Source organism: Amblyomma mixtum, chromosome 3 (assembly GCF_055824585.1).
Source record: "Amblyomma mixtum isolate Tamu chromosome 3, ASM5582458v1, whole genome shotgun sequence".
Lineage (NCBI taxonomy): Eukaryota > Metazoa > Arthropoda > Arachnida > Ixodida > Ixodidae > Amblyomma > Amblyomma mixtum.
The window spans coordinates 74,966,358-74,981,365 of record NC_143014.1 but is presented as its reverse complement, the minus strand read 5'-3'; the positions used below and the strand labels follow the sequence as shown (position 1 = coordinate 74,981,365).

The following is a 15,008-nucleotide window of genomic DNA, read 5'->3' as shown; positions in this document are numbered from 1 at the left end:
GCGGTGACTCAGGGGTTAAGGCGCTCGTCTACCGAGCTGGAGTACCCGGGTTCGAACCCGACCGCGGCGGCTGCGTTTCGATGGAGGCGGAACGGAAAAGGCGCCCGTGTGCTGTGCGATGTCAGTGCACGTTAAAGATCCCCAGGTGGTCGAAATTATTCCGGAGACCTCCACTACGACACACCTTCCTCACTTCCCGTACGGCGCGGTTCAGATGTCCACCGAGGTATTTGAGACAGATACTGCGCCATTTCATTTCCTCAAAAACCAATTTACCAATTTTTTTACGTGCATTTGAGACGATTACAATCAATGCGCATTCATTTAATTGACCCTATTAGCTATCAACCTTCCTTCTGGCCGTCTATATAGCATTGGAGGTATGGCGTGATATCTTGATATCCATATATGCAGCGTTGGTCATTCTATACTTAACTTTCATAGATGACGGCGAGTCCTCGTATACCACTACCAGCGCAGTGGCGCAGCGATCAAGAGATGCGCCACTGCATTGGCAGGTGGCTGTTTCTATGGCAGCCACCGGTAGGGGCATGTGCGACCAATGTTGCTCTCCCCTAGCGACTTCTCGCACAGTTGGCGCAACGCTCCTCCGAACTTACCCGAGCTTACTCGGGTAAGCTCGGGTAGTAACTCGGGTTGCTAGGCAACGGCACAGGATCTTACGTACCGACTTTGCCAAAAGTAACCGAGCAGCCGCGCCTGCGGCCGGAGCGGGCTTGCAGCTGAGCGACGGCGCTGCTATCTTCGGCGCTGCAGTCGCTGCTCCCCGGCTACCGAGTGTAAACAGGCTGACGTAAACCTGCGCCCTCCCTCAGTATGACAGCACTCCAAAGGCGCGAAATTGTTCGCCGCACGTACTACCTGCTGATTTATTATCATCCAAGGAAGGAGGGCGAGAGTGCGAACTTACCTCTCTCAGTTTACACTCGCAGCCGAGGAGTAGCGGCCACTACCGGGCGGAGGCATACACAGGAACACCAGCGCCGGCGACCCCAGCGCCGCCGCTCGGCTGAGAGCCCGCGCCTGTTGCCGTCGCGGCTGTTCGGTTACTTTTGGCAAAGAGGGTGACAAGATTCTTGGTCGGTGCTGGTGAGCGTATGAGTGCTTTCGCACTAGTAGAAACGAACACTGTACTTGAACGTAATATATTCGGATACCTACAGTGTGCTGCATGCGACGTGAATGCCGAGACGTCGCTCAACGTTTAAATTTGTCGTCTCCATGCGCCATTCACTTTGCGGGGAAGGTGCAGAATCGGCCTGCTCATTTTCTCGGCATGTCAGCGGGCTTCGCCCGTTTAATAAATGCGAGGCATACCTTCGAATTAAATTCACCCGCGTGAAACCGCGGAGGAATGTCGTAGGCCATGGACCCGCTTCTCAACCGAATCCAGTTATATACACGCTAACGGAGAGTTGGAATAAAAAAGAAAGAGTTTATGAATTATAAGCTCCAAGGAGAGCGCTTGAACTCGACTCGAATTCAGGGCCTCATCTATGATATGCAGGTAATATTTATTAGAATAGGACATTAGAAATTGTTTCGGAGTCACTTTCACATTCGCCGACTTAAGGCCGGGATACATGCGGCGTTTTTTCCGACGACATTCGCGCGGCAGAAAACGTCGCGGCGGCGCGACGCCCGGCTGGAGATACATGGAGCGTTGGAGCGGCGGCGCGCCGCCGCGTATCCCGTATCCCTCGACGCGAAAGCAAATGTGATCAACAAGTAGCAAACACCACTGTGCAAGGAGGTCTGTGAGAACAGTGATGCTGACCATTGTCTTAAAATCAGGAAAGTTTCACTTCGATACCATTGTACGAATTTTAGCACGCGCGCTTAAGTATTTATAAAGATTTGCGTGCTCGAATGCATGCCGTCGCGTACCTTTGGACGCCCGCTCAGCCGCGGACGCCAGCGGCTGCAGTTTTCTTCGACAGATTCGCTTCAGGGAGGGAGCGCAGGCATTCCGATCCAAGATTCGGCCGTATTCTCCAAAAAAAGCGACATTTCAAGTCTGATGAAGCGTTTATTTTCACGACAATAACATTTCCGTGCCAAAAACACGGCGCAGCTCGACGGCCATGGCGGCCATGTTGGCAGCGGCAGGCAGCGGACCGGAAGAGCGGGCTGTCTGCGCTGCCATTGGCTCGCTTCAGCCGCCGCTTCCGGTCTCACTGGACGCCGCGCGTCAAAATCTAGCCGGTCCTGATCGGCGGCGGCGGGCGTTTTTCTCGACGCCGGGCGTCAAATCTGCGCCGTCGGGCGAAAATCGACGACGCGCCGCGGTAAAAACGCTCCATGTATTCCGGCCTTTAAGGGGGTGGTCTCTCTGCGAGCCGACTCGCACATACGAGCCGAGTTATGCGTCCCAAGGGTCACTGACGCAGCTTCCGAAGTTGGGCGGCGGCTGCCCCCAACGGTAGCGTCCCCGGCGGCCGCGTGGGAATGGCCCGCTGCACGACGGGCGCGGCCATCGCAGCCAGCCACAGGTGCCTGGTTCTAATTACGGTCGCGGCGGCAGCAGCCGGGGCAACGCCAGCGCCACCACCACCGCGAGGGGGCCCTCGCGTCGGTGTCGCGACTCTTTTTGCGGCCAAACCCTTGCGCAAGCGGCACATCTTAATTGCAGGTTGCCGCGGCGGCAGCCCGGTCGGCGTGCGCTTTTCCCATGCCAGCCGGCCGCCGGTGGCCGCTTGGCAACCGCCTGATGAACACGTCCGTCAGCGCGCCAGACAGCTCGGGGTCCCGCCCTCCGCGGAGCGGCACTGCGCTCCTCCACTTTCGAGCCTTTTTGCGAACGAAAATATGCTTACCGCGGCGACCAAACGCGTGCCACCGAAGAAACCGGGCATCCGCGAACCTCTAGGCTGGAAAACATGTAGAGATATGTTCAGACGCAGGGTGCCCACCTGTTGCTGTTGAAACGCATCGCATGCTAAGGCAGATGCTGCGGATTGACGCTCCTTTCGCTTTGTTTTCGGCCTGTTTGCACGTATGTGTAAACATACATATGTATGTGTAAGCATGTGTATGTGCATGTGTATGTGTAAACATATGTGTAAACATGTGGACATAGATGTTATTCCACACTGTGCAGATGGGACACAGTGACAATTCGACCAATGTGCTCCTTGTATCGCAACTCCGACTAACACACCGAGCGCATTATAACACAGAAAATTCGTTAAAACCTGCTTTCAAACCAGATTCTTAATGTCCGCTGGTAAGATACTTTCGGGAAGGTTGAAGTCATGGTCGCGCAGTGTCCGCAAATTGCGCCATTATTTACCGTTTCGTTACGACGTGCAATAAAGCACGCATTCAAGGACAATTTTATTTATTTATTTATTTATTTATTTATTTATTTATTTATTTATTTATTTATTTATTTATTCAATACTGCAGGCCTTACGGCCCAAGCAGGAGGGGCATACAAATGACATCAGTGTACAGAACGAAGATAGCAAATAATATTTTCAAAACACTTGTTATTTGGGCAGTAGAATATGAGCAAAACAAGGACTAAACGAATGTCCGTTGTGGGTCGGCTTTGTTTGGGTATTTTAAATGGGTGTGACAGTGACCGGTGGCTGTCGGTTTCTCTTCCAGTTGGAAGATGCTGTGCTTCGAGACCAGATCGAGTGCTACAACCAGAGGTTGCGAGACTTCGAAGAAAAACAAAGGGCCTTCCGAGCGCGCCATGAACGACAGGCAGAGGCGGCTGAGCTCGAGGTAAGTTTTTACGCTCCTCCCAAGAAAAGGCGTTGAACTCCTCTTGCTTCAATATACAAGCGCGTATAAAAGTTCTTGTGTGCAGGGGCAACACTACTCGGTAAACTTTTCAACGTATATTTCCTATGGGTCACCTTTCTATACTCATTTGCACTCATGACTGCAGGCACTCTAGAGAGGGGAGGGAATGTACAGTGGGTGTATAATAAACGCATTGTCTGTGTCAGTAATATTCTTTCGCTGAGTTTTCTGCTGAAACAGTATCAAAGCCACACGGGTAAGCAAAGGCTCAGGAAGAAATGCGCGCGATCTGCACACAGTAAATATATACGCCTGTATAGCACGGCTTACAAATATGTGTTGTAGTGTGACAGTTCAGGGTTTGGAGTTACACTGAGACTGCAGCTGGCTTGCGCATGTTCTGTCTCAGGGCCATTCGTCGCCGCCGCTGTTTTTACGCATCCCAAATGGGCACAAAAGTAATCCACAGGTGAAGCTCCTCGTAGTCTACTAGCAGGCAAACAAAAGACAGCGAAATTGACGTGCCTGTAGACAAGGCTTTTTGGTGATAAAGCAATGGCATTAGTGTATATTCTGTCACTTTCATATATCATATGAGAGTGCCAGAGTATATTTCATAATCAATCGCCTATGCTTTCGATTACAGAAAACATAATTTGAATAAGGAGAGTGTTGCCCATTTCAAAGAGGAATCAACTCAATACAAAATTACTACTAATCGATGTCAGAAAAAAAAATTGAACTTGGACTCGGGAGTGCTATGCCAACGAGAAAATGATATAAAACGCAACAGCGTCCAAAAAAGTTGTGCGTGCAAACTTTCGCGGGACACGGTAAAGTCTGCCGCCGGGTTCATTTGCGGAAACGCGGCTTACAAGATCCGTGAATAGCGTGGAGAGCGACAAAGCCCTCTCTGTCCCTCGCCCGAGCGCGTGACGGCGGCGCAAACACGAGGCGGCCTGCGCAACCCTTTGACCCGCGCTGTCCGGCGCTCGCTCGCCAAGTGCCAAACAAACAGGGTTCGCGCCGCGCCGCCTATCCCCCGAGGTTTTCCTGCTTTCGGGCAGACCTTTCCCACCCGCGTTTTGCGATCATTGCGCGCGATCCGCTCAAAATGCGGGCCCCGAAAGCGGCGCGGGGGCGCAACCCTTGCCGCGGCGGACACGCGGCGTCGGCGCGCCTCCGCATCTGGCGCGGCGCGCGCACCTGAGCGCGTGGCGTCGTCTCCATGACAAAGGGCCGCCCCAAACACGCACAAAGGAAAGGGGTGCGCTTGGCCCAGTTCCTCCTCTGCAGCAGCGCGTGCCGGCGAAATTTTTTCGCCAATTCTGCGTCCGCCGCGCCGGCGTTGCACGCGTTGGCGCACCTCGCTCTCGCGTGGCGCCATTTTTGTTTTATTTCTTCAGATTTTCACGGTGCGGCGACGCGCGCTTTGAAGGCAGCTGCGCGGCGAGCCCGCACCAAACACCCCTCCGATCCCGCTCTCGTTGCCGCGGCCAAAATAGATGCTTCGGCGGCTCCCAATGTGCATCTCCGCCGATTGCAAACTTGTGGGCCAGAATGCACGAGACTGGGGAAGATAGAAAAAGAGAAAGGCGACGCTTCCCTATGATGCCCTTGGTGGATGTTCATCGTTTCAGCCTTCTTTCCGCCCGTTTTTTGGGGGAGGGGAAAAGGGGAGAAAAGAACGGAGGGAATTCCCCTTTCTGAAAAATCATCCGCCGGGGAAGCCAGCACTGGAGCGGAGCAAGCCGATGCGGCCGTGCCGCGGGAGCACAACATCGCGCGCAACCAAAAAGCGACAAATGACGGTCGCATGAAAGGCTTTGCCTGCGATTCGAGTCCAGCCGATGCGCGCGCCCCGAGTTTGGCTGGGCCACGCGAGGGAAGCGACAAAAGGAAGCCACTGACGCATTTCTCCGTCCAACCTTTTCGAGCAGAAGTAAATATCAACGCCTGTAAAATCCTTTCTTCAGGACAAAAATACATTTCCCTTGACGTGCACAATTGCGCACGTACTTTCTGCACGCCTTCAGCGGTGTTGGTACATATTCCTTGTTCCGCTTCTGTTCCGTAAGAACTGAATTGAATAGGTGCTTTTTGTTTGAGCAACTTTGCGTGAACATGCAGTTCTCTAATATCTACCGTGTACCGAGAAAATGCTCGGCATTCGACAGAACAGACACGCTGCTGCTGTTTCTTGTGCATTCAATTCAGTTCTTATGCAACAACAGCGGAACAAGGAATACGTACTAACTCTTTTTATTTATCTGTGGTCTTATAAGGTATCCCTTATAAGATCGCAATCCAGCCTTTTAATGCTACATAGGCAGTAGGCACTTCTTGTATAAGTGCAGTCATAAGCACCACATGAAAAAAAAAAGAGAGGATGAAAGGAAATTCAAAATAGCAAATTGTCGTCATATCACAGCCTGCAGCATTTCGTATCCCTCTCCAGGCTTCCAGCGAATACATGCATATAGGAATATACAAGGAGTGTTCCGCAAGCTTCGGCTCGAGTTTTTTTTTATTATTAATTAACAGAAATGAAATTGAAAAACGTTACTTTAGAATTCAGATTTGTGCAGCGTGGGCTTGCGCTACCGGTGGTGCGGACTGGGAACTTTTGTTTTTATTTCTTTCTCTTGCCCATTCTACATATGTCGGTCGCTCAAAGGTTGTTCATGTTAACGCTGTTGAGTAAGCCAAGAATTCTGCTTACCAATCTGCGTAAGTGCTCAGCGACTTCAGCGCTGGAGAAAACGGTGCTGCTTTTAAGGCAACGTCGGTGACTTGTCACTGTATGACTTTTTCAAGCTAACCGCGTACGTGGAGCCTGCACGCCTCTATAATTGTCGTCAAGAGGGATGGAGACCGTAAGGAATTACGGCTGCCAACAACGCGCCACATGCGATTAATCTCATACTTCCTGCTTTTTACCTTCCTAATTTGACACTTTTCAACCAATCTCCTGTATCATGTTTGCCGCGCAAGCGATTGTAAGGCTAGATAACAAAGATTTCAACCAGAAAAAGCGGTTCTCTATAATAGTGTATAGGTCACTGTACCAACTGGTTCTTGCTCCCTTTTCGCAGATTTTACTGCTGTTTAGAAAATCTCTGAACATAAGGTAAAAATATATATATAAGGCCTTTACACCCGTGGTAATACGGGTGATCAGCGCTAGTGCTTTTGCAATTGTTAAATTTCTCGCGGACAAAGGTGCGGCAATTGCCTTTCTGTTTTGGCGGGGTTAGCGCGAGGCACGGGCCACGTGCACGGAGTAATCACGTTACCCTCATGTAAGGTGCCGCCCCGGTTACGTTTAGTTACGCTCTATAGTCACGACAACGACGACGTTTAGGCCGGAAACATACTCCTGGACAGCTAGCGCTAAGAAAGAGCAGCCCACTCAGGCTTGGCTCAAACGCAGGGGCAGTGGGAAGCACGGCAGAATGCTCAACTTTTCGAAGCCTATACAAGGCAGTGGACATGCGGTAGAGAGGCAAATATGCATGATAGTTCCAGCTTTTTGGTGAAATAAAATATGATGGAATTTCGCGCTAGTTTTTTTTTTCTATTTATCTGCTTCTTGGGTTGCCTTGTCTTAGTAATTTTTCAACATATTAGAACGCCATCCTCATCTCTTTGCTCAGTCCTCTTTTGTGATTGCTCTTGTTGCAGAGGAGGGTCGTGGCTACTTGCCTTCCGTGCGGGATCTACCAGATTAAAAAAAAAGAACTATGTTATAAGTAAGGCGGCTCAGCTGTCACTTGTGAAAGGTAGACTGGCTGCCTAGCTCGGCTCGATTTTTTCGTTGCTGCGGGATCGCGTTTAAGTTACGCACGTAAATATTGTACGGTTGCAAACAAACCAAATAAAAAAAAACTGACATCCATGTGGCGTTATCGCACGGCCGCCGACGACACCATTTCTGTGTACAGTTGTTGCCGCGCGGTACTCCTCGCGCAGACAAAACGCCCCGATCAACGTTTCGCCGCGAACCGAAACACGCGCGTGCAAAGGGCCCCGTTGACTTAATCCGCGGAGTCCCTCTCGCGTGGCTCGGCTGTGTGTGGCGGGTGTCATCGCTTATGGCATGCATATGCAAACGAGCTCGTCTCTTGTTTGCAACCCTTCCGGTATAACCTCGGGCACGTATGGAAGCGGCGGTGCCGGTAATCCTGCTCAGTAGCTGCTTACCCCGCGCATCTGCCCTTTGTCTTGGCGCGCGACGCTAATCCGCGGCCTCTCAACCCTTCCGGGCGGCCAGATGGATCCCCCCCAAGACGCCCCTGGATTAGCGCCCCCGCCGCGAATCCGCCAGCTCCCGAGCGGGCGCCACGCTGGGCGCGCCGGGGCTGCGCTACGGGGGGCCAAGGCGCGCGTGCGTGAGAGGTCCTTTCTCTCTGAAGCCGCGCCTCATGAAGGAGGCGCGACGGGAGGCCGAGCGGTGTTCGCTTCGAGGCGGCTGGCGAATTGCATGTGATGCCGGGCACTCACGTGACACAGCACCGTGCGTGCACCTCCGGTGAAATTATCCAGGTTGGAGCATGAACGCCAAGGAGGAAATACTGCTGGTCCTGTTGTTCCGTAGACGATACTCGACGGTTCCGCTGGAAGGGCGCCCGATAACTCCTGGCTTCGTAGTTAATCGATACGAAAAGCCAGATCATCACTTTGCAAGGCATGCATGGAATTAACGTCAAAATACCATCGCAGGCCAATACGAGCATGCGAAGCAGGGCCGGGTAAGTGGCTGACTGAGGCTTTATTCCGCACAGAGAGCGGAACTCAAGCGCCTACTTATACCGTAAATAAACAGCGAAGCAGTTTAACGCGCTTAGTGGGAACACACCGATCGGCCTTATCAAGCCGAGTCGTCAGTTGTTCACAAACATGCGTTGTTTTACACGGTTGAAGGCAAATATGAAACGTTCCTGTTCTGTATCGACACTGCTTTTCTGGACAGTCATATTATTTTGATGTTTCGAAGACGCGGTGCCTTATCGCACTCCGCAGAATATATAATTGGTCCTGGCTTCGAAGTAGAGATCAGTTGCATATTACTTCTGATGTTGGCGCTGCGTCATACAGATGCAAGAGAGCTTGACTGGGCGCAAATTTGCAGTGGTCCAACTTTCACTCGGAGAATGACAAAGTGTTTCCCACATGGGCAACTGCAAAGTAGCAGCTTTCTAGCGGTTATGTAACGGCAGCCGACTCGAGTAACGGGCGCGAAATTCGGAAGCTGTACAAGAGGAAATAACTCAAATGGAGAACCAGCAAAACATAGGAGGAACGAAAGTGAACGGACGGTTCGAACGATATCCCTGCCTGTGCGGCCGCGTCACTTCCGCACGAGCCCCAGCAGAGAAGCTCGCGCGCGTGGGGGGGGGGGGGGGGGGGGGGGGGTCACAATGCGTCCGCCGATTCTCCATTAGGCGCGCGGGGAGCCGAACAATGCACTTCGATCATCTCACGCGTAAAAGCAGGAGTCCGTCCTTTCTAAAAAAAAAAAAAAAAAAAACAGAAAGAAGCAACAGCTCCGTTATGTAGGTTAAGAGGTAAGGCACATCCTCGTATGTGCGCAGCCCCGTCGGCCAGAGCGCGCTTGGTACCGCGGCAGATTTTAGAGCATAAAGCCGAGAACGCGGACGATGTGTGTCTATTATGCCCGGCGCTTCGAAGCAGCGATCCGTGCGATGAAATCGATAGCCTATGTGGCTGGGACCACGCCGATCCCAGCCAAAAACCGATCTCGTATGAAACATCTGCGGGATCAAACGCGAACAGCTATAATTGCTGCAGATAGAGACTTTTCGTTTGAGAAGCACTTAGGACAGCTTCCGTTATACTATATCGACGGTTGTATTTTGAAAGTTAGGAAAAAAAGGAAAAAGAGAACCTTAATAACTGCCTTACGTGCAGCTGTAGCCTATGCTGCATAAAACCGTAGGATGAGTGACGTAGAGTTGAGAAAGCAAAGAAAGACCATTGGGCGCAGTGCATAGCAGGTATAATTGCGCGCTAAAATGAAGGAGGGCTCTATGAATTACCGACGTATGTAACAGCGAAGGCCATAGTCGAATGCCACACTCGTCTTCAGCGGACGCGAGGTCTCATCCTCTCGGGAACGTCTCGCTGGCGCATCGGTATATCTTGGGCGAAGGGTGCAAACCGGAGGCACGGAGAGTGGGAGAGCAGCGGCGGCTGTGGCAGTCCTTGAGCGCGGGCCGCTGGCAAAGTGCACGGCAAACAGCGGCCTCATCGATCGCCGCGGCCAACGCGTGCGTGTGTACACAGCGGCGGCAGCGTCCCCGCTCCCCCGGCGCGCTCCTTCCTCGCACCGGCGAGCCCGGGCCGCGCTCGGGTCCCGTCTGCACCTGGCGGCGGCCGAGGCCTACGCCGCCGACGACGACGGGGGACGGCCGCCGTAGATGGGGGGAGGGGGCACCGAGCGCTTCTTCCTCCGCATATGTTTCATAGCGCGTCGACAAAAGCCGGATTACCGCATTAGCGTCCATTATACGGGGGATAATCCTCGGCGGCGCACAAGCCAGTTGGCTCCGCAGGGGTCAGCTCGGCCCGTGAGTGGGGTGAGAGGAGGGCGTTTATTTTACGGCGCGTATAAATATTTTCCCGCGCTGAATGAGACAGCCCTGACAGGCGGCGTTTTTCCGGGGACCCGTGGATTAGAGAGGCGATATTGGCGCGCTGACTTGTGATTTCGCGCTTGAGAGCGCGCGCTGAAAGGTGCAGTCACGACTCAAAAGGAGATGAGGGGATAAGCGGCGGCGACTGTTGCCTTTTGCCTCGACTCTCTCCCGCACTGGACGCGAGGGAGGAAGGATCGTTGCGGCACTGTGGCCGCGCCCGAGACGGTATGAATACCTGAGTACGTTCAAGCAACGGAGTCTACGCAACTAGCCCAGCTTCGCCTAAATTGCGCGGAGAGACATTGTTGCTATCCAAGTGCAAAATCGCGTTCCCGATGCATGGCTAGGACGTGAGATGCTCTAAACTTACGCTGGGAGCATGAGCGGCACACTCCAAGGATGAACAAAAGAAACACGTGCCTATATGCGCAGCTCGGTACAAATGATGAGGGACAAAGCGGCGAAACCTTCTTTTGCTTGTGCCGTTCGGGAAGCATTGTCCGGCTCTGCCTTTCGCGCAGTCAGAACCTGACGCGGCCCCGGCTTGACGTGCGGACTGGTTCGTTCACTGGGCCTTGCACGTTCCCACAGGCTGGACAGTGGTGGACAGTGGTCAAAAGGAGCGCTCGCTCAGCCGGGCGAGCCGCCCACGTGACCCCGCGATGGCCTCGTCGCGACGGCATCGCCACTCGCCGCCGCGCACAGACCGGGCGCACACCCGCGCCAGCAACACGCCGGCGTGCGAACTGCGCCGCGCGCGACCCGCGAACAAAACGGCACGGGAACCCAGAGAGCTCTCGAGCGAAACTCGGGGGGAAAATAGAGAAATCGCACCAAACTCTCTGCTCGGAAGTGAATGCAAAAAAAAAAAAAATAGTGCGCCAAAAGACAGACCGAAACGAAATAACGGGGCAATTGCGGTGCGAGATTTTTTCGGATCGAGTAGCGAAAGAGGACTCTCTTGGAACAACCCTCGCTACGCGTCTGTGGGGCCACGTGCGAGCGCCAGCGTGGTGACCGGCTGGCCAACCGTACGCAGGCTCTGCATACGGGCAAAAATAAACTCGCAAACATTGCTGGCCCGCCCGACGTGATGTTTGCAGTCACGGAACAGGTCTCATCGTTCGCGCATACGGACTTCGTACGTGAAGCACTCCAAGTTGGCACTGAGGCAGACTTATTTTTTAGTCGCGTGCAGCCCATTTACTCTAGTTCTCGATTACTTATTTTTTTTCTCACTTTTTTTGCATCATCGAGCAGAACTTGATAGCCGTGCACTTGAACCGTTGTGTTCGCTTCGTACTTCTAGATCATGCTTCGATTTTGGCATCTTATATGCTGCGATTAAGAATCGGCGTTTCGGGATGACATGTTTTAGTACCATATTCGATAGCTCAAGTATAGTTTGCACCTTCATATCCTTTTTATTTACTCCTCCTGATGCCGGCGCCGATCCCGTACGAGGTGCACCGACTTCCTTCTGAGAGCTGTATCCCTGCCATCTGCGAGGTACGCGCAGGGCATCCTGTTTAGGAGCGGCGGCGGAGCTTCACGCTCGCTGGGACGGTAACAGGATCAGCGCGGCTAGTGAAAAGACCCGGCTGAAAGATGCCGCCGCTGAGCGGGTTGGTTCCGGGGGTGTCTCATCGCGCCGCTGCATTATACGGGCGGTAAAAGACGCACGGAGTATTCCTCTTTTTAGCGGGGACCGTCCTTGTCGCTCGACTTTGAATGCTACGTGGACACGCAGGAAAACCTTCGGCACAACATCTGGTTCTGCTGGGAGCGACTCGAGCGTTATTCAGAGAGTTTGCGGCATATCTTTTTCACATGACCTTTGCTTTCGCAAGGAGTGCTGTTTGTTGGAAATGCCACAGGTTTCGCACATGTTACTAAGCATGGAAGCAGCGAATATTGTCCTAAATTCGCTGCTGTATAATCTAATGACGTGAGCAGCCGTTAGGTATAACAGAGCTCCATCTTCCAGTGTACAGCCTTTGTCAGAAGTTTAGAGCCCAGGGGGTTGGCTTCTGAGCCACACCGTGTGGCTTGTAATGCATCCTTAGTGATAAAAATCTCTTGAAGGTCAGAAGATTTTTGCTCCTGTCCCCTCCAATGGGTAGGACTTCCATGAATGCTAAAAAAGCCCCACTACACGGCTTAGGAGCAAACCCCCTTGGCTCTGAACTTCTGACAAAGACTGTATACCTTCGTTTGGATGGCGCAGCCATTTTGCTTGACGCGTTGCTGTCGTAGGCCTGTGAATGGTTTTTCTGATTAAATTTCTAATGGCGTATTCCAATCAGTGATCCGGAGCAATGCTTTAGTTGCTCCGCGAAACCAAAGAGCCTGTTTGAATGGGAGGTTTGGGTTGTGATGCCGAGTCCTGTTTGAAGCACGGCGGTTAGCTTGCTCCTTCACGGATTCAGAGAGCTGCTCCGGATTGCCGATTGGAACGCGCCGTAAGTGTCAGCGTTTCTGCGTGGCATTTTTAAACGTGGCGCTCTCTCTCTTTTGCTGCGCAGGTGAGGCGAAAACACCAGGAACTGAGCCCCGATCGCGGTGGATCTGCGAGCAACTGAACCAATGAAGCGGCGTGGCAATGAAGCATCCGCACGGACACATCGGACAGCTGGCTTCCTGGCCAAGGCCCGCTCGAGATGAACGCAAGCGAGGCTGGATCCACGCATCGCGACGCCCGCTGCGACGGCTGCCAGCACCGCCACTTCCACCTCTTTACGTTTTGAACTTGATCGCACTCGTTCCTCTCTCCGATTCGCTGACGGATACCGAGGCGGTACACAAAGAAAAATATGTTGAATGCGGAACGCTCAGGCGAGCGGTGTGATAATTATTTTGACGCAAGCTGTTGGGAAGACAAGCATGGGGAGACCTTTGCTGCTTTTGTTCGACGTCTGTGATCTTTGTTTTCTTCTACCACAGAGGACACATTCCTGCCGCGAACAGTTGAGAGAAAATACTCAGGACCACAGTGAAATCTCCGAACACGTGTTCAGGTTGATGCCTCGCTGAAGTAACTCGACAGATCCAGTGGAAGAAGAGAATAGAAAAAAAAATTCATTTCCACCTCAGCACAACCTTCTTTCTTTTTCCCATTATTAGGGTGGATTTTTCGTACGACAGCTGCGCATTGTGGGGACCTTGCGCAGCGCGTGTGCATGCCGTTGTCTGTAGATGCTTCACCACTGTCAGTTGTGCTCACACGCGTCCATGTCGAATGAGGGGCCTTATTTGTGGGCGGCAGCGTAGCCCGCGCCTGGTGCTCACCTCGGAACTCGCGCTCGAGCCCTGGGCGGCCGCGAGCGGGGACCGAGTGCGCTCGCGTCTCCCTTCCGCGAGGTTGGCTGCATCCCCACACGGCCGACGGAGGCCTCGGTTTCGCAGCTCGCAGTTGTATGCATGTACAATAGTGTATTTATATTCAACAGCGTTTTCGCTTTCCGTTCGGGAGGTATAATTCTTGGCACTCCTGCTGCGTGCACGGCTGTGGACATCGCTCTCGTTACGAACCCGACTGGCTGTTCGAAGCAGACCTATTTTTGCAGCAGTCATTCGCGTTTTTGGCCTTTGCATGTTTTTCAGCCTCTCACTCGCCGTACGGACCCATTCCTTTATGAGATTGAATCCTCGCAAACAGACCTTCGACCACAAAATATTGCTACTCTCGGTATCGTGCTCTCGAAGCCGTCGGTCCCTTACGGAGGGGGGTAGGGGGGGGGGGGGGGGAGCTGTTATGCGCGCAGATTTCACAATAAAAAAAAGGAAATCATCATCTTTAAACCGTGAGCCTCAGTTATGCGTACCTACGTAACCGGAAAACCTTTTTTTTTGTTGCTGTTGTTTCTTGTAGATATTGTGAATATATATATATCAGTCTGCTCAGCTGTGTTACCGCCTCGCTTCCTGTGTGCTTCGCCTCACTGTTCAGATGATGATGCTCCACAGCGGCGTATTGTATAGTCACGGAGCACCTGTGTCCCTCACCCAAATGTTCGTCGCTCTTTCCTTGGTTCACGTGACTGCGAGCCCCATGGCTCTCCGTGCCCGTTACAGGCGGTGTGCTTTGCTTTGATGTTTTGTTTCCAAAACAATGGTTTGTTTCTACGACATCGCAGCATGAAATGACGTTGCTTTGTTCAATACCCTGCTGAAAGACACTATCACTGCATCTTTTTTTTTTTTCTAATGCCTACACTGTATCCCACTTCAATTTTTTTTACTGTGATTTCGCCTTTCCTTTAGTCCAGACACAGTCTTCTTGACGGACCGCTTAAGCTGTATTGGAGCTGATGGTACCAGAAAAGTGAACGAGTTTACAAACCCGTACTTAATGAGCCTGTAATAAGGGAGTAATTACTCATTGACGTCCACCCAAGCGCAGCCATACGGCTACAAAGGAAAGCTATACAGCTTTCTCAGAATCTTCACAGTTAAAGAAAAATTCGTCCTGGTCCAGGGTAGCCGTCCTGGCTTTGTAGCCGTATGGCTGCGCTTGGGTGGACGTTAATGAGTAATTACTCCCTTATTACAAATGTACTCCACCTTGGGGGA

General features: G+C 52.5%; 1 protein-coding gene across 1 annotated transcript in view; it reads left to right on the top strand.

The window, feature by feature from the left end:
* The window catches only part of LOC149350616 (protein big brother-like), a 56,807-nt gene extending 42,661 nt beyond the window's left edge, over positions 1 to 14,146 (top strand). The window contains exons 5-6 of the mRNA XM_089579688.1: positions 3,634 to 3,756; positions 12,962 to 14,146. Of these exons, the coding sequence (XP_089435814.1) occupies positions 3,634 to 3,756; positions 12,962 to 13,018 (180 nt within the window). The 3' untranslated portion in view covers positions 13,019 to 14,146. The remainder of the gene's footprint in view (positions 1 to 3,633; positions 3,757 to 12,961) is intronic.
* Positions 14,147 to 15,008: the final 862 nt, after the last annotated feature.